General features: G+C 43.9%; 1 protein-coding gene across 2 annotated transcripts in view; it reads left to right on the top strand.

The window, feature by feature from the left end:
• Nucleotides 1-18,737, top strand: part of FOXK1 (forkhead box K1) — a 43,454-nt gene extending 24,717 nt beyond the window's left edge. The window contains exons 3-9 of one of the 2 annotated variants that reach the window (XM_065732909.1): nt 7,604-7,760; nt 8,994-9,140; nt 10,884-11,077; nt 12,186-12,352; nt 13,073-13,357; nt 15,218-15,442; nt 17,709-18,737. In XM_065732909.1, coding sequence (XP_065588981.1) covers nt 7,604-7,760; nt 8,994-9,140; nt 10,884-11,077; nt 12,186-12,352; nt 13,073-13,357; nt 15,218-15,442; nt 17,709-17,929 — 1,396 coding nt within the window. In that variant the 3' untranslated portion in view covers nt 17,930-18,737. Of the gene's footprint in view, nt 1-7,603; nt 7,761-8,993; nt 9,141-10,883; nt 11,078-12,185; nt 12,353-13,072; nt 13,358-15,214; nt 15,443-17,708 lie in introns of both variants that reach the window. The other variant, XM_065732908.1, reaches the window with a different exon arrangement.
• The last annotated feature ends 798 nt before the right edge of the window (nt 18,738-19,535 follow it).

Here is a 19,535-nt window from a genome sequence, read left to right as displayed (position 1 = left end):
CTTCCTGCCTCCACCCGTGGCAGCCAGGGCTGTACCTGCACTCCTGCACCAGGCACTGTGCTCCCAGCACCAGTCCTGCCCTCCTGACCACCATTCTGTTCCCTGTTTACATTGCAGCTTTACTTCCCTGCAGGTTCCCCCCCCCCCCACCCCTGTGAGCTGCTCTGTTTTTTTCCAGCCTATTTATTTTCCCTCTGCAAAGCACACCGCCTAGAGAGGGAGTGAGCTTTAGTTAAACAAAACCCAACCTGCCACCCTCAGCAGCTTTGCAAAGCAAGATTCCTGCTTATTCCTGGGGAGACATGTTTCCACTGTTTCCTTAGCAAGGCAGTTTATCTCCAGGAGGAGTTGCTTGCAGATGTTTTTGATGCTGCTGTACAGCTTTAAGGGAAAATGCTGGCTGCCAGCACGCTCAGTGAAGCTGACACACAGGCATGGCTTATTTCTTCCTGCTCTGAGTTCAAAAATCCATTTAAAAATAAAATGAAAAAAAAAACAAACACAAGCTTGCACTTTCTAAAAGGAAAAGGCTTCTGTGGCTGTGAGAACCCAGTGGAAGCAGCCTCTCTGCTTTAGACATCAAAAGAATGGGCAGAGCACCTGGATTCAGGCATAAATCTCTTCTCAGTGGATTCAAGGCTCTGAAAGCCTTGTGTAACTTGGCTAAACTCTGCACACTGGGAAATATATCCGAGGTTCGTAATGAGTTTCAGGAGTTAAGGGGCTGTCTTTCAGTGCACACCTCAAAGGGTCTGTACTTGCATCTGGAAAACTCTCTTTTGGTGACACCCTTTCCTGAAGCTCTTTGCCTGTGCAGCAAACCCTGAACTTTGCCTGGTTCTGCTGTTCCTCCAAGTGATGCTGAGCTGGAGTTTAGATTTACAGTGTTTGTTTTTTTAATCTTCTAGTCGGTGTTAATGGCCCTGTAGTAATAATGTAACTGCTGTCCAAGAAGTATCTCTCTCTTGCACTGCCCTTCAGGGTTGTTGATCTGTGTGAAAACAAAGTCATTCCTCTGTGTACGCTTCTCTGTTCTGAATAGCAGCAATGTATGAACTGTTTAAAAAGAAAGTAGTGCTACAATAAGGAAATTTGAACTGCTGCACTGCCGGGGTCAGTATCGTTATTTACTTTCACAGCAGCTCCTTCTGCTGGCTTATCTCTGTACCAGGATGCTGTGGGGTGGAACACTTTGTCTTGTACTTCTTTTTGCACTGGAAGGGCATGGATATCTCGTTCACGTACACAGTCTTCATCAGTTAAAAAAAAAAAAAAAAAACTGCTTTGACATGTAGGAGGAAGAGCCCTGTGAGAAGTACTGCTTGAGAAGTGTCTGGTGAGGTCCTGGTACATCTGTGTGTGTTCTGTTTTAGAGAATTGTTGGCACTTAATGTGCTGTAGGTGGTCAGGTGCTGCTTGAATGGTCAATACCTGCTCTGCAGTGGGATGAATGAGATGGGTAATGATCAAGCAGTTGGCATCCTTCTGTACTTCTTTTATAGGTTTGATTAGCAAAACAGAAGGTGTCAGCTGAACTGTTACAGTTGTACAAGTTGCACATTTTTCGACCTTAGTGCTTTTCTTTCCCCTTTTTACTAGGCAGGCAGTTCAGCTGCATGCTCTGCTTGTGGGTTATTCAGAGGAGCTGAAGTTCTGTCAGCTAAGCCACCAATGTGTGCTGTGGTCTTTACAAGGTCATTTAAATTCATTGGCTGCTTTTTATGCATGTGTGGTGTCATAACTACTTTCCAAGAGTGTGTAGTAGTTAAATTATGTATTGAGCTTTTATTCTGTAAAGCAGTATGGGAGTGTAAGGTGGTGGGAGGGAACATGCACATGTAGACTTGTGTGCTGTTACATGACAACGCCATTTCTGAACGTTTGGATTTTTGATATGAACTTGCACATTTCTCTAAAGGCATGAGGTGAGCTGGATAAACTCTGATTTTGATGGTTACATGCACGCAGTGGGACAGGATGCATGAGGATTGGCCCTTCCTTCTGTCTACAGCAGTGAAGAGCTCCAAGGCAGGTTTTTTGCAGGCTCTTAGCATTGTCTGTTATCCATTGCTTCCTGGATTCAGGCTCTGGTCCCTCCCACAGTTGGACAGAACAGCAATTATTTTTAATCGCCTTCGTCTCCCAACCACAGGCCATCTAGCATGCTGCATATACATCACAGAAGCAACACAGCAATCTGTAGCAGGCTTGGGAGTTCCTACGCATGTTTATTTCAGATAATGGACCATGTGCTGGTGGAGCAGTGCCAAGCCATGTGCTGGAGGAAAGGGTGCATATGTCACAGCTACACAAGCACTTCCTTTTCCCTTCCCCTGCTCAGTGTTGGTGTTAAACGTGCACTGAATCCACAGCTGGAGTGAGCTCACTTCCTTGCTAAAAGGGGGACCACTGGAGCAGAGACAAGTGAAAACGGTTTGAACTTCTGTGAATAGTTAACTTTCTCGCTGTGACTTGTTCAACAGCTTTGGGTTGTGCTTTATTTCCAGCATGAGGCAGAGGAGCTCTCAGATTTCTTCTTTCACATCAAAATCCAGCTCATTTTGGCAGCCTCACCAATGGGGATTGTTTCTGAAACCTGTTTGAAACAGACAGCGTGCAAGGACTTGCTGTTCTTTGAGTTACATTTCTGGGGCTGGGCTGGGGAAGGAGAGCAGCAGAGGGGTTGCACCCCTGGGTTCTGATTGGTGTCTGGTGGAAGTGCTCATTTCGCAAGCTGCAGTGCTGTACTTTGACCTGATTCCTGCCTAGTGCACGTGGAGAGGAAAAAATCCTGTCTTTTGGTATCCTGTGTGCTTGAAGTGGAATATAGGAACAGGCCAAGATTTGTGGCATGTCTCTAATTGTAGCCTGTGTGTGCAGGAAAGCATGCCTTCCCTTTGCATTTGGGGAGGAGACTGGAGAAGATCTTGTTAAGAAATGGGGATTCTTCCTTTGTAGTAAATTGGGACTTAAGGGAAAAAAATTTGTTCAGGTGGGAATCTTTGTATTGGTGATTACTCTTAGCGCTGCTATGTCTTCTGTACCTGCTTCTGAAATGTGCATTTGGGCATTTTGCAAAGGCTGCTGTGTGCCATATCCTAAACCACAAGAGGCTTTCCCTGCTCTTGAGCAAGGCACCTCCTAGTCAGGTGAACAGCTTCATGCACACTCACAGGTGATGGTTCCTCTCTGTCACGGGGAGGGTGTGCTTTATCCACACACCTGACTTAAGTTCCTGTGTCTTGAGCCCTACGGATGCCTTTCTTGCGGGAGAATGGAATGAAGTACCAGGGCAGTTTTCCTGCATTCTCGTACTGCCTCTCCTTCTGGGGAAGTTGGCACTGGAATTTGGGAGTGTTTCTGTTCCCAGCTTGCTTGTAGACTTGTAGTATGACTATAAATAAATCATTTAACCATACATTGTCCACCTCCAAGTCTGTAAAATATTGTTAGACTGAGACAGCCTGGAGATCTCTGCATAAATCACTGCACGTGTTCAGGTGACTGGCCCACCTAGCCCAGGATCCTGCCTCTTTGGGGTAATGTAGGAAAACATGGGGTGATGCTACCTTGTGTTTAGAATCAGTTCCTTATCCTCATTCATCCTGCTTACTCCAGTCAGTACCTTTTCTGATTCTGTTGTATTGGGTTTGTTTTTAATGAGATGAGTGAGCAGCATGCTGTGTGGACACACCATACACACAGCTGTTAAAGCAAACCAATCTGGAGCATTCCAGCAGCATTGTGGTAAGTTGTCCATTTCCAGTAGCTGATATTTAAAAGCATTTTTAGTTGCTAAAGAGTGTTGTGAACTTCAGAGGGTAGGTTGTTGTTGGCAGAATTCAGAAGTGAATCATGATGCTACGAGATGCCATATTCTCAATAGCAAGCTGTAAGCCCTGAGTTTAAAAGGCACTCTTGCCTGTTACGTGGGTGAATTTATCACAGAGACTGTTCAACCCTCATCTTTCTGACCTTACAAGCCAAAGGTTAAGTATTAAATGGAAAACATGCTGCAAGGGACCACTGTGATTCAGCATGTGGCTGTAGTCTGATCTAAAGCTGGGTCTCTGGTGTTTGGGGAGCTCAGCCCCAGTGACTGCCTGCAGCAACTGTTTTGAGACACTGAATCCTCAGTGAATCTCAGTCTTGGGGCATTAACCATAGTGTCACAGGGATTGGACTGGGCAATTGCAGCTGGTGAGTTTACATGTTGTGCTATATGCCACTGAGAAACACGTGCTTCCTCTCTAAAATGCCCTCTTCCACAGCGTGCAAGCTTAATGCAAATTAGTTTATATTGTTTATAAGATAAAGAGGGTTTGCGTGGACAGTGCACATGGATCACAGCAGTAAGGGGGGGGGGGGGGTGTCTGAGGACTGAGTGTACCCAGCTGTAGTCTTTCCCACCAGAAGTCTGTAGTATCAAAATGGATTCCATCTCTTTAAGTATTGATGTAATGTTAATATCCAGCAAATTGTAACCACATTCCTCACATATACTATAGCACAAACAGATATTTGTAGGGAAAAGCTGGGTTTTTTTCACCTTCATATTTGTTGTGATGTATATGAGTGCAGGCAAGTGTCCCTGGGCAGCCCCTGCTCTGGGTGGTGAGCAGAATTCCAGGAACTCCAGGGAAATGATGTCACTGCATTGTGTTTGCTTGTTTTCTTTCAACTGCACTAAGGTTTAATTTTAACTTAACCCTCAAAGGGGGTATTTTTAGTAAAACTGTTTCTCTACTCCTTCTGTCCTATGTTTGTATGGGGGGGGGGGGAGCAGACTGTGTCACCTTGTCTTTCCAGTTGTCAACTCTTTTTTTCCTTTCTCCCCTTTAAGAGCTCACTGATGACTGACTGAGAGCTTGAACACTCAGCAGCATGTCACCCTGCCTTGCATGGAGGGGCTTAAGGTTCATGTTGTTCTCTACTCATGTCTCTTGAATTGATAACAGACCCAGACTGAAAGGAGGCAGCTCTACCTGGATGAAAGTGCCCTGCTGTGGTGAAAGAACAATGCTTCTCCCCAGTCTTCAGATACTGCTGTGGCTGATTCATCAGGGAGCTGTCAGTCTCAGAAAGTTAACAGCACTTTGGTTAGAGGGGCTTTGTCAGCACTCATTAGAATGACAGCCCTGCAAGGGGGAGGGGTTTTTAATTCACATATTTATTTATTTAAAGCAACAAGTTGTACTTAAAGCTCATTGTCAGCTTCAGCAGCCCAAACCTGAACAGTGAAAATGGGTCTATTTTCTCTACTGATTGATTCCATTAAAGAATTGGATAAATTCCTGCATCTGAACTGCATGGGACAGATTTTGAAGCTGCAGTAGTTTTAAAAAAGCAAAAGAGAGCTGGTGAGCAGGGTGGCTGTACAGCCCTGAAGTGTGTGGATTTACTGGAGAACTTCTCTTCCATATCCTTGACCTAAGTTTTAGCTGCTGTTTGTAGCTTGCTGTTCATGTAGTTCTGCAAATGAAGAGCAAACCAGCAAACCGTTTCATCCTATTCCCATCTTAGTCTGTGTGTTACAATAATTGCTCGTGTGCCAAACACCAAGATAAAAAGAGTTGCTGTGTTTTTGATTTGTCATTGCTTCACGTATGAAAATTAGTTTCATTTGTAATTATCTTCACAATAGAAGCAGCGTGTGCATGGAGAAGCTTTTGAGAAATGACAGCAGAATAATTAAATTCACACCATCTCCGTGTGTGTAGACTGAGGCATCAGGAGAACTTCTGTGCTGGGGCATTATCCACTTCCAGAGTGGGCTTAAAGCACAGGAGAGCAAACTTGGGTTCATTTTCCTGCACAAACAGCTCTCTGCTTCTTTAAGGACTAGGCAAAAAGTGCTTTTAACTCTTGCAAAGACAGATTCATGTTTGGGCCCATCAATAAATATGATATACTTTATACCTCCTGAAAACCTCTCCCTCCTGCTCTGCTCCTGAATAAAATCCCCATTAACATGAAGGGCTGTCAGTGGTGCTGGAGGCATTACTGAGCCCTGTGCAGTAGTTTGTATGGCTCACTTCTGGCTGGAAGAGGGGTGAGTCTGTGTTCCCTGTTGTGGGGATTTGTCATGATTGGGATGTTTTGTTGCCTTTTCTCTTTCTTCTTGCTTCCCACTTTGGTCCTGTAATCTACTTTTAAAAGAAAGCAGTCTTGGTTGTGCTGAGTTCAGCATCGCAACCGTTTGCAGAGATATGGCAGCAAAAAGCAGCACTTCTCAGCTTACAGAGTGGGCTGTGTTAGGGAACACTCATTCTTTCCCTGACAGCTTGCTTTTGTGCTGGAGGTGTTGCCCATTTAGCAAACACAGGGTTTCTCACCATATCCTATCCATCCACACATGTGCATGGGAATGCTCTTTAGGCAGTGTCACCTTACTGAGGAACGGACTGTGTTCTGTTTTCCTTACAGGGTGAGTATCAGTTACTGCTTTTGTGTCAGAGCTCACCCTGCTGTTGGGCAGTTCCTGGAAAGAGGATTGTTGATGCCAGTTCTACTGCCTTCTGATTGCCAGCAGCGGGCTTCAGTTTACATCTTTTCATCCAGTTTGAATTGCTTGTTTTGCTGTGCATCTCTCCTGTGTATTGTTTTGCTCTTTTGTTCATTGTTTCTCTGCTCTTATGCAGAAGATGCATGTAATCCTGGGAGTTAGCCATGTGCTACCCCGTTCTGCTTTTCCATCCATGCAGGGCAGCGCAGAACAGAGGAGAGATGGAAAAGTGATAAGTTCCCACCTCATCCCTCTCCTCCTGGTCTCTGTGCACTGCCAGTCACAGATGTGTGATCCCCAGATGTCTTTCTGATTAGTTCTCATCTTGGAGCACTTACTTCTGTGTGCCTGAACAGTGCTGTAAATTACAGTGACCTTTTACTTGTTTGTAGCTTTTTATCAGCTTCAGCATGGTTTTCCTCCCCTGTAGGTGTTCCTGTAATGCCATCTTGTGGTAATCCTCAGACTCTAAGTGTCTTTTCCCCATGCTTGCCAAAGCTGATGAGATGAGCTGTCTTCACGTTGTACAGAAGTGATTGCAGCTCCCTGCTGGTAGCTGTACTTGTGTGCTTGTGAATCAGAGAAATAGCTGCCTCCTGCCATGGAGCACTAATCATGGTGTTATGTCTGCTCTTCTGAAGATGGTGGTTTTTGTTCAACACGGACCCTCATGGCAGATGCCTGAGCTGCATGCTTTAGCTACGATACAATAGAAGTGCATAGCTCGTGTCTGTTAGTAAAACCAATAAACGTTGCTGACATCATAAGGAGTGTGATGATGTTCTCATAGGTTATACCACCAAGTAATTTCGTTAATTATTTAGTGTGTTTTTCTAAGTCCCACGTATAGATGAACTGTGAAATGCTTTGAGAGTGTTTTCTTGTGATTGTAGAAGGTGCAGGTGTGTGTGTATTGACTTTGATTACATGTGATTTCTGTTTATTTTCCATCATTCTATGCATTGGATAAGCCCTAAGGGCAAAAACATGTCTAGTACGTGACACTTCTCAGTGGCCTGGGATTTTTGTGGTATCTTGGAAGTAAGAATTGTGCATCTTGTTAATAAAGTAACGTTTACTTCCTTTTTGCCTTTCTAGTGTACCCAACTCTTGCCCGGCCAGTCCACGCGGAGCTGGATCCTCAGGATATCGTTTTGTTCACAACATTACCTCGGATCTGCAGCTGGCAGCAGAGTATGCTGCAAAGGCAGCATCAGAACAGCAGGCAGATGCATCTGGAGGGGACAGCCCAAAGGTTCAGAGAAACATTACTTACCCAGCAGTGCCCTCTGGGAGGCTTATGACCTGGCAGTGCTTAGTGTAACTAAAAGGGTCTAAGAATGCCCCAGCCATAAGGGTGCTGGGTGCGTTATCCTCCAGGGTTTTGAGACCATAGCTTCAAAGCAGCATCTTATTTGTGATAGATGATGAATCTGCTTGCTGAAATCTGTCTGAAATGTATGCAAGCCGTTCATTAAAAGGGTTGAGCCAGAATACTTCATCTTGCTTCTTTGATAAGTCAAGAACCCATAAAGTGGAGCATTAAAATTCAGTCTTGATTTCTCCTTTTAATTAATGGTATTTTGCAAAGCACAACTGGGGAAAAGGGGAGCAGGGGGAGAGACCAGATCCTTGCTGTGAGAAATGTTTGTTTTAAAGTCTGACTGCACACAAATGCCTGTCAAGCAAGTGTTAAATGAGGAGAGCAGCAATGGAATTTACATTAAAAAACAGCTCAGTTAAGTTGATACCATTTCATTTTGGTGAGCTGATCTTCAGATCAAAGTTAAAGGTGTGGATTCTAAACCACCTTATTTGGGATTGGGTGGAGAAGCACAACACTATGACTTCTTCACTAATGACTTCTTGTATGTTGGGTTCTCCCTTGAGACAAGAAAGGCTGTTCTTGATTGACTAATGTAGGAATATGAGATCTGGCAAATGAATTGACGTTCATAGAGTGAAACGAAACCTGCTGGAGATAGAAGGAACAGAATTTAGTTTCATATTGGGCTTGTTGCTGGGAGAAGAGCTGTTTAGCATACTTGCACAAACCTAGCAAAGTTTTAGTTGTAGCTGCATGGAGTTGAAGGCTCGAACACTGAGAGCAGTGAATGTGCCATGCACCCTGTAACTCTTTGCTTCCCATTACTCATCCTTGTTCTGTTCCTTGTGCCAGTATAAGCCCATCACAAATCCAGTGGAGATTGGAGCCAGTTTAAAGTTAGCCTTTTTGTGTGTGCTTGGGGGTGGTACAGGATGCCAAGATACTTTGATCTGGCCTAGTCATCTAGTTCTGTTTGTACACAAATACTCATGCTGTGCTGGGAGGTGGCAGCAGAAAGCGGGAGCGAAAGAGATGATGCTTTTAATTGCCTCCTTGTGGTCTCTTTGCATCTGTGAAACTACAGCCAAATGTGCTTTGTTACTTTGGGTTGTCAATGAGCTCTAGTGCAGGAAGTAACTGAGCTTTCATATTTTTTCTTAGGATGAGTCCAAGCCACCCTACTCCTATGCTCAGCTAATTGTGCAGGCTATTTCTTCAGCACCAGACAGGCAATTAACACTAAGTGGAATCTATGCTCACATTACCAAGCATTATCCATACTACAGGACTGCTGACAAAGGCTGGCAGGTGAGTTCTTGATATGACAAGTTTTTAAACTCATTTGTCAGGTCTTATCTGCTTTGAAATACATTTATTAAAGTTTTGGGGCACTGAGAATAGAGCTGCTTTGACTGTTCCCAGAAATAATTTGTTTAACATAAGCTAACTAGTTTGTTTGTGGGTGTTTTTTGTTGTTTTTTTTTTTTTGTAAATACTTTCTAGGATGTTGTAGTGTTTGTTACTAGTGTGCTGTTTTCTGTTTTAATTCCAATTACCTGACTTTCACTTTTGTTTCTTCTTTATTTTTCCATATCTTTTCTATCAGTAACTTTCTTGCCCAGATAGTTGCCTGTGTAATGCTGCACCTTGTTTTCCTCTGGAGTGATCTGTCCAAACAGATGTCCAGCCTAACACTGAAGTCCTGTTACTGAATCATATTTCAGCCTTAAATCATCACAGGTGTTTGCTTTTCCCAGTTTATCTGCTGCGTTGCCTAAATCAGAGTTTCCAAGGTTTGAGTCTCAGAATAGGAACTTGGAAAACGCAGGCTCAGAGCTGCTCGTGTGGTATGAAAGGAAATCTGACCAGCTTCACAGAAGAGCTTGGATGTAGTTAACACATGCTAAATCAAACTTAAATGTTCACTTGAGGTTTGCTTTCAAAGTCTCAGAAACCACAGCTCCACCTGCTTTCAGGTTTGTTCTTGGCATCACACCTCTGAAATAGGTGTTGCCATTTGAATATAACACACCAATGCAGCTGGAAAGAGTCTTGCAGCTGCTGATTTCATTGTGTTCTGCTGGCAGGAGCAGCACAGTTTGGTGCACTTTGAGTATAGTTGGAATTAATACATTCTGCCTCCCTGGCTTTTCCCCACAGTTCTAATTAGTTGTGGAATTCACTTCCTGCCTTAACCTGCTCAGCAGACCTGCGTTCCTTGAAGCAGTTGCTGCATCCTGCTTTAAGGACAGCTGCATTTCAGTAGAAGGTGAATTTGCCTTTTTCTACCCAACTAGTACCACTGTAAGGCTTTGCTTGTGAAGAACTTGTCTAAGGCTGCTGCAGAAGCTCCTGTTTTGTTTTGAAAGTGGAAGAGAAATTAGTTTGTGAGTGCTTGGGCTTGCTGAGCCTTTCCTTGGCCCAAAAGGCAGCTTTAAACCTGCTCAAGTGGGCTTTGTCAATGACAAGGGTAATTAGTCCTGCCAACATCTGGAGATCTTATGGTGCTAGACTAGTGCCACATCAATAACGAACTATTCTAAGATGTCTGGCCTGCAATACAGTTACCAAGGGATGCAGTGTCCTCTAGGGCATGTTTGGGCATCCCAGTGATCATTTGCAGGCATGCAGTTAGCACAAGCTCAAACAGTGTCTTCCTCTTGCCTTGAATACAGCCTGTCTTGAGAGAATTCTGATGTGGTTTATACAGTTTTCCCCCTGCCTCAGCAAAAGCTCTGCTTTCATTCTTTTCCGTAGCAAAGCTAGTGTACTTGCTGACTCCAGGTATATTCTAGTGATAGTACAGTACTGAGCAAACCCACATTTCCGTATGGTTAGTAGGAGCTCTGTGTCTCACTAATTTCCCCAGGTTTTCTCTTGCATTTCTCCTGTGATTTTGAAGCTCTGTGAGTTAAGTGTCTTGTTTCTATCTTCAGCACTGTTTTGAGCAGCATAGATCTCATTTTTCCAAGTTGTGTGGCAAGATCAGTTTGCCTTCATTACGTGCTTCCTCGTGGTGAAATAATCACCTCATTCTTGTACTTCCTGCAGAATTCCATTCGGCACAACCTCTCCTTGAACCGTTACTTTATTAAAGTCCCACGCTCCCAGGAGGAACCTGGAAAGGGCTCCTTTTGGCGGATTGACCCTGCCTCTGAAGCCAAACTAGTAGAGCAAGCATTTAGAAAACGAAGGCAAAGAGGAGTGTCCTGCTTCCGAACACCTTTTGGGCCTCTCTCCTCCAGGTAACATCACCTTCCTCTAATCTCCATGCCAAACTCATTACAAAGAAAACAAACAACCTTCTCCTGAAGTACAGTGAGCAAACTTTACTTCTGCTTATAGCTTTTCGAATGGTAATATAGTTAAGTAGTCCTGAGGCATGATCTAAAGATTGTTCTGACTGTGTTTACCCAAAAAAAAAAAAGCCAGATCCAGACTACAAATGCATCAAATAACGTATTTGCTTTGGTATCATTTCAAAGAAATTCAAAACAGTAAATGTTTTCAGATGCCAGTCTTTAATTTCAGGAAAGCTGTGTTTATATGTGGATTAGATCACAGTGCGAATAACTTTTGTGGTATTGAAAACTCTCTCTTACAGGGAACATCATGTTGACTGTGTTAAGCAGTGGGGGCTGTTCTGTGCAAGTGCTCCAGCCAGTGTGGGGCTGCAGAGAGGTGCTGTGTGCAGTGACAGCTTTCTCTGAGCCCTGTCGCTGTGGGGTCAATGCAGTTGCAGCCCTCTCTGGAGCAGTTTTCATGAGCTCTCCTCCTCACATCCTTTTCTATCAAGATGGAAGAAATACAAGAAGAGATGTTCAGCTGGTTAGCAGCTCTGTCTTTGACATTAAAGAGCTGTTGAGTTCCTTGTGTGTCTTGTGGCCACACAGGACCAGAGGTGGGAACAGAGTGGTTGAGGAAGGAGTAAGCAACAGCTCTGTTAAGTGTCTGGCCCCCATAAACACTTGCATCTACGGTGTATCTTTCTTTCTCCTACTCTCTCAAACACTGACAGACATCCTTTGAGAACGGCCTGAAATTGTAAAACTGATCTGACCATGAGGCGCATTCAGCTTCTCTCTCACCAGAATCTTGAAATGGTAACCATACTTTAAAGGGTCTGGTTTCCTTCAGCCAGTAATAATCTGACTGTATTTGGTGCTAGAGTGTTAGTGGGGTTACTGTGTGCCTTTCAGCTTTTCCCAGCAAGGCTATTGTGGGTAAGTAATGTGGGAGAATAGCTATCTTCCTCCTTAGAGGATCCTCTTCTGGAGACAACACTTGGTCTCTGCTGCTGTCTTGTGGTCAAAATACGTCTATACCTGCCAACACTGTGTTCTGGTGTTCCAGGAGTGCTCCAGCCTCCCCTACTCACCCTGGCCTGCTGTCCCCTCACTCTAGTGGCCTACAGACTCCGGAGTGCCTGTCAAGGGAAGGCTCACCCATTCCACATGATCACGACTTTGGGTCAAAATTAGCCTCAGTTCCGGAGTATCGGTATTCACAGAGTGCACCTGGTGAGTAGCTCTTGTTTCACAGCAGGTGACTTTCCACTGCACTGAGTGCTATACTGGGAACACTGAAGGCATGTTCCTATCACTCTGTTATAGGAGGATTTAAGTCTTGGACTTTGTTAGAGTCTGATGACACGTGCATCTTCAGATCATTTTTCTTATTAGCCTTTGTATGAAGGGGCAGGAGGTAAAGGAAGATATAGAAACACATGAGCTAACCATAATCTACGTGTCTCTGGGGAACTCGTGGCACAGTAGCCATGGTAGTGCATAGCCTTCTCAGTAATTTTCAAGGCTTTGTGATAAGATCACCTTGCCTACGCAGAGCTCTGCAGTGCTGTGGTCAGAGCCTTGGTAGTATAGTCCCCAGTAGGTACCTGTTTGTTAGCTGTACCGTAACTGGCCTGGTGAATAGGGTATTCCTGCTGAAGTTGGTTGGAAGGCAAAGCTCATTACATGAAGCCCCATGTTTTGGGGTTTGTCATGGTATTTGTTCACAAAACAGAGCTAAAATGACAATTTTGGTTTTTTGTATGTTAGTAATAGAAAACTGGAGGTGGCATTTTCAAAATCTTTTATTTACCTACCGTCACATTCTGTCTGTGTTGAAGGATTAAATACTGCAGATGTAGAAAGTGCGTGGGTAAAGTGAGAAGAGGCTTTTTTGTGTTGTTTTTGTTTTTTAACCTCTCCTATTTGTGTGTGTTTCTGTTTTCCATTTAGGATCTCCAGTCAGTGCCCAGCCAGTGATTATGGCTGTTCCTCCTCCTCGGCCATCGACTCTGGTGGCAAAACCGGTTGCATACATGCCAGCATCAATAGTGACTTCTCAACAGCCTTCGTGTCATGCAATTCACGTCGTTCAACAAGCTCCCACTGTTACAATGGTCCGAGTTGTGACCTCCTCTGCAAACTCTGCAAACGGATACATCCTCACAAATCAGGGCACAGCAGGAGGAGCTCATGAAGCTGCAGGAGCAGTGTTGGACTTAGCTGGTGACCACCGAGGTAGCTTGTCACTTCTCTTGCCACTTCACTAATAAATCAAGTAGGCTTGGGAGTGTGGGGGAGAATCAGACATCAGTTTCATTCACTGGGTGCTTAGTCCTTAATAAAATATGCTTGTCTAGTTAAATTTGGGTGGTTCATCCAGCTGATGTTTCCACCATTGAGCAGGAGTACTGTTTTCCCTTGTCGTCTTTGGAGAGCAAATCTAGCAGGCTATGAAGACTGAAAAAACATGAAGCACTTTAAATATGCTAGCCCCAAATCAATATTATGCCTGTGCATTATTCCTTCAGGCATGCCACAGAAATGTATGCTGCTTGATGGCATGAGACGGAGGCTGAAACTTCAGGACAGCTTTGTCAGTAAATGACAGAGCATTTCTTTCTGCCAGCCCAGTTTTCTAGGGGAAAGCACGTACTTCTGGAAGTGCAGGCAGTACCTCATGAAAGCAACCTTCAAACACCAGTTACAGCAAAGGCCTCCTTCACCAGGACCACTGGCTTTTTTTTGTTTCAGCACTGGTTATGGTGTTTTAATTTCATCCACGTTCTCTGGAAATTCCTGTCTATATCCCATTCATGTTGCTGAAGCACAATTGCAGCTGTCTGTCACCTGCTGCCTTCTTTCACTCACTAGTCTTGCTGTCATTTGTTCTTTCCCTATTTGTCCATCTTATTTCCACTGGTATCCTTTTCTAGTCTCTTCCTAATCTCCAAGCTTTCCTTGTATTTTCTCTTACTTCCTGTCATCCTTCCTGCAAGTCTCTGCTTAATGCTTATGGTCCTTCTAACTCTACTCCTGTTGTCTTCTGATATTAGCATGGGACAAGTCTTCCTACAGGGTTGAGTTTGTGTCTCCTGTCTGCCTTCTCTGCTTTGATGCCATTGAACTGGCTGTTATATGCCTACTGAATTGACCTCTGCTTGTCCTGGGAAGTGAGATTGAGAACACTCAGCCCCCTAAGTTATATCTGCAGGATTTCAGCCCTCTTTTAACTTATTTATTTTTCAGTTTGTCTTTTTATTCTCTTCTGGTTTCCTCCCATACTCCCATAGCTGGCAAAAGCTTGTGACTGTGGGAAGACCTGCTTGTAAACTGGCCTAAGTGCAGGCCTGACAGTGTGCTGTTACAGACAATGCCTGGGGCATTGTTTAGATCTTAAATAACTTCTGCTGCTGTGTGGTGTTGAGAGCCAGGCCAATTGGCCTGTAACTGAATCTCCTGTAGCTGACTTCATAGTGGCTGCTGTCCATATCGTTGCTAAGACATACAAATAAGGGAGTTGGTGTCCTTTTAGGAAAAATGGTCAAATTTGCAGTCCTTATTTTTGGCTTGGAGGCTTATGCCATTAAATAAAGTTCTTAATGTGTATAGGGTAATTATACAGAACTTAGTGTTTTCACATATTCATCCCTGGTTTCTGATAAGCTTCAAAAAGGCATTTCAGAGGGACTGATACTCCCTGTTCTTATGTCCCTGCTTGCAGTGAGCAGGTAAGTGAATCATCATCTTCTCAGAGCTGACTACACGGTATGAATCAACACACAGAAAATGTGTCTGGAGAGCCTGATTCTGCCTAAAGCAGTTCTCATAGGGTTAGGCCTCTAGGAATCCTGAGCTTCTTGGAGCCCAAATATGTTACTACTGTGACTAAGCTGAAAACCAGTGAAGCAATGCCTTCCATCTCCACCCTATAAACGTTACAGGGCACATCAAAGACAAGGGACTTTGTGGTGCTGAGGTATTTACACATTTGTAAGCCCGGGGTATGTATTACTGCTACAACATTAATGAGAAGAAAGCCTGCTCCTAAAGCAGCAGGGTGGTAAATGATTGTTGTCCGTTCTGCTCTCCAAGCAGGCATGGATGAAAAGCCAACGATCGCATTTGCCACAATACCCACCGCCAGCCGTGTGATTCAGACAGTTGCCAGTCAAATGGCACAGGGTGTTCCAGGACAGACAGTCACGATCCTTCAGCAGGCAGCTCCAGTGACCATTGGACAGCATCAGCTCCCCGTGCGGGCAGTCACCCAGAACGGCAAACATGCCGTCCCCACCAACAGCATCACCGGCAGTGCTTATGGTAGGTTTTGTTTTGATTGCTCTTCAAGCTCTGCAGTTTACTTGTCAAGCCGTGAGGTCTTCCTCTTAGTTATGCAAGTTATTCCACGTGTTCAGTACCAAAGGTTATAAATTTGGCAACTTCTGCGATTGTAAATGTCAGTGATAGATACAGTCTGCCTCTGTTTGCTCAGATCTCTCTGATGGGTAAGTTTTGCTGCCTGCCTTTGTTTTAGAGAAGTCCAGTGTCTCTTTGCCCTTGCCTATGCATGTATTGCTGCTTGTTGTTTTGGGGGTTACTAGTTGAAAGTGTTGGTGATTCTTTCATTAAGCCTCTGCTTTTCCATTTGTTTTCCTCTTGACAAATAGCCTTTGCTTTCAGCATACCAAATAATGAAATTTCAGTGGTGCTCTTCAGATCCTGTGAAATACGGCTCCATAGAGCATTAAGAAAATAACATACTTTCCCTTCTTTGGATCTTAGAGCTTGAGAGAAGTAAGATGTATTTCATCAGGTGAATGAATGCAGGACTGTTCATATTCAGGATGTGTTATAGTCATTTGTCAACCCTGATTTTTTAAATTTCATACTATCTGTGTCTTGGCAGTCTCTTCTTGTGCTTGCTCAGCACCTCAGATTCTGTGTGGTTAAGGATGATGACTGAGGGTGGTGGTATCCAGACTTCTTACTGCCCCTGTCAATGAGATGCTAAGCACCTCTGCTGGGCCAGGCTGATGCTTACAGGGAGTTGGAAATGAAAGGCACTGGTGAAGTTTTGATGAATTCCTTAAGGAAGACTAGGAATCTTTTACAGAATTTTCTGCTATGGGTATTCAAAGTGGCTTGCACTTTGAATTGCAAGAATCTTACTGGAGCAATGAGAAATTAATAGTGATAAGGTTTTCATGCAGCAAAGCTATTAAATAAAGCAGGTCACAGTTCTTACTACCCTGCAGTAATGTTGTCTAATGTAGAGTCACTTTTTATTTTACACTTATGTTAAGATATTCTAATCTCAGCAACTTATTTTTCCAGCTCTCTCTCATTATCTTAAAAGTATTCCAATTCCACCTGAAGATTTAGGTTTTTGGTAATAGGTAGTGAGCAAAATGGAGCTTGAATCACTTGACTTATCTGTACAAAGTCAGCTTCTCTTCAGCTGCAAAGCTTAAGTACTTTGTCAGTCACTGAAATGTAGTTGGTGACTGCCCTCATCCTTATCCTATTTCTCTCCTTCATCTTCTTGATTCTACATAGCCTTCTTCCCATGCCTTGGCAGAAATTGCTGGGCTTTGAGGGCCTTCGTTCTGTTTCCTTTGTTTATTTATCTTAAGGCTTCTTTTTGATGCACATAGCTATGAGCACACCATAATGTTCTGTTATTCCATCCTTTGCAAATCAGTCTGGAGGGCAGAGGATGTGCTGTCTCCTGAGTCCCCTTTGGCTGCTTTTCTTATTGATGCGGAGTCCAAAAACTGCATGTGTTTTGTTTTCCAAGTGGTGATGTGTGCCAAAGCCAGTGTGTAAGCACATTCTTTGTCTGAAACTAGGAATTGTAGACATTTTTACAAAGAGTGCTACATAAATAGGCTTTTTTTTTTCTCGTGGCTTTTATTAATGAGAAGATAGGAGACTTTAGCTGGTGCTGAAATACAAGATAGGGAACCAGAAATTCCAAAGTTTGGCTTCCAGTTCTAGTGGGAACACATTAGATTGTCTGGTGTAAGCTGTAAAGCCTTCCTGCCACCTTGATGAGGGAGATGTCAATACAGTCCATGTTTGGATTGTAATCTAGTGTCCCAACAGACTGTTCTTATTGCATGAGCTCTGCCCTGGTTGGATTTTTGGCAGTCTCAGATGGGCTAAAGAGAACCCTCAATATCAGAGATGCCTCACACATGTTGTAGCTTGCAAGAAGGTATGGTTGTAAGCAGCTAGAGAACTGCCTGTCCGAGGGAAGGTGTGCTGTGATTCTGGCAGAGGACTGATCCTCCTTTTCTGGAGAGATGAATATTTCACTGGCAATGCTGTGTTTGACAACAGACTGGGGGGGAGAAGAAAAGTTCATCATTTAAAGAGGTTATTGCCAGTTTGGTGAACTTGCACAAGACTGGGATTGTTGTAGAGAGGGAGAGAGACGAGGCCAGCAAGCCTTACAAAATGATTTGGAACACTACGTTGTGAATATGTGCTGAGGTGTTGCATTTGACTATGATGGTTTTGTTTCCTGGAATGACAAACACTTGTGTTGCTTACCACATTGATTCTCTTTTCTTTTACTTCCCAGCTCTTACAAATCCTTTGCAGCTTCTTGCAGCCCAGGCCAGCTCGTCCACTCCTGTTGTAGTCAGCCGGGTATGTGAGACAGGGACTGAAGAGACAGCAGCAGCCTCTTCCAGTGAACCTGAAGTCAAAAGACCCCGGATAGAAGAGTCCAGCGGAGCAGTCCCAGCCCAAACTGGAGTCATCACATCTACAGTGCCACAAGGACAGGCAACCAGTGAATGAAGAACCGGTGGGAGGAGCTGGAGTGGTGTGGGGTGGGCATGGGATGGCAGCAGCCCCTAAAGCAGCTTTCAAAGAAAACAAACCACAACTGTAACAGCTCTCAATATAGCAAATAAAGAGCTCTTTTTAAGTCAGTTTTTTTTAAAATGGGAGGTCAACAGCTGTTAGAATCACAAGGTGCCAAAAAGACAAGAATGGAAAACCCCTCCCAAGCACCCATACCTGGAACTCTGTTCTGTCTTTACATATGGGATACTTTTTTTCCTTTTTTTCTTCTTTGTTTTTTAAAGATTCAACGAAAAAAAAAAATACAGACAACTGATTGTATGACTGCTGGGATTTTTTTAACTGTATTTTCCCCTTTTGGCTCCAAGGGGATGTGACTTGCAGTTCAGCATCTAAAGGAATGTAACACAGATAACAGTCTGCTCCCTGGAAAGAGAACTCCTCATTTTCTATGCCTTAATACTGCGCTTCTCAGAGCTTTGAAATGTAGGACCATTTTGAAAAGGCCAGCTAAGGCAGTCAAATGCTGAAAAATGGGTGCAGTATCTCACAACAACAGCATTAAAGAAACATGGTACCAAGCTTAAAGAAAAAGGCAGATTAATTTTTTTCTAAAACAGAAAAAAATATGAGTATTAATGAATGTTTATTTATGAGGAGATTTGGGAGGAAGAGTTGCAGAGCTCAACCTCCTGGATTTCCAGATGCAATTTCTCTCCGTTCCCTCTGAGGGAGAATGAGATGACAGAGGAACTGTGTTAATTTGGTTCCTGTAAAGATATTAAAGGGTTTTGTACCTTCAGTGACTTCTTACAGTTATTCATCACTTGCTTTGGACCGCATCCCAAGTATCTTGATGTCTGAGGATGGCGTGGGGAAGGGTGTCTCAGAGGTTGTATGTGTATTTGATATTTTTTGTGATCACATATCATGCTCTCCAGATTAGCACTGCAGATCAAAGATGTTGGCACTGTCCCCATAAACCTAAGAAAATGTTGCCTGGTCTCCTGTGGTGCTGAAGTGGTCTGCCTTCACCTTGGTTGGTAGTGTCATCCTCGGCTAGATGGATGATGTTCAGGAGGCCAGAATTGGGTAGAAATCTGTCCCCAAACCCCCTCCCATGGGTGGAAGAGGCTGGCAGCAATTCTCCTTTCTTTTTTTTCCTGAGAGAAAGATGAAGGGCAGGTGTGAGAGGCACCGGAGCTCATACAGTGTTTAGTAGAAATTCTGTGTGTAGAGACCAAGGCAAAAGAGACATTTTATTTTCCATGTTTAAGAGTCATTGGAGGTATTAAACAAGTTTGCAAAATGGAATTCAGAGACTTCCTTTCATTCTTCAGCTCCCTCTCCTGTCTGCCCTACTGTTAAGACTGTTTGAGTTGGCCAGCAGAAGGAGGAATTGTTTAAACTGTATTCCAGACTCTTCATGTAGTACATCTTTCAAGCAAAGCAGACCTGAGTGGAGAAGTGAGCGTGTGTGTCACCTGTGATTGGCAAAGGAATCGGCTTCTGCACGGCTCCAGCTGAACCTTTTGGGTTTGGGTTTGTGTGTGATCCCCTCTGTTACTTTGTCTTCTGGCAACACAGCAGAGACCCTATA

This window comes from Cyrtonyx montezumae, unplaced genomic scaffold (genome assembly GCF_038088225.1).
Source record: "Cyrtonyx montezumae isolate F1298 unplaced genomic scaffold, pur_monq_1.0 scaffold_16, whole genome shotgun sequence".
NCBI classification, from domain to species: Eukaryota; Metazoa; Chordata; class Aves; order Galliformes; family Odontophoridae; genus Cyrtonyx; species Cyrtonyx montezumae.
Note: the sequence above shows the minus strand (reverse complement) of the source record. Positions and strands in the feature narration are given on the sequence as shown.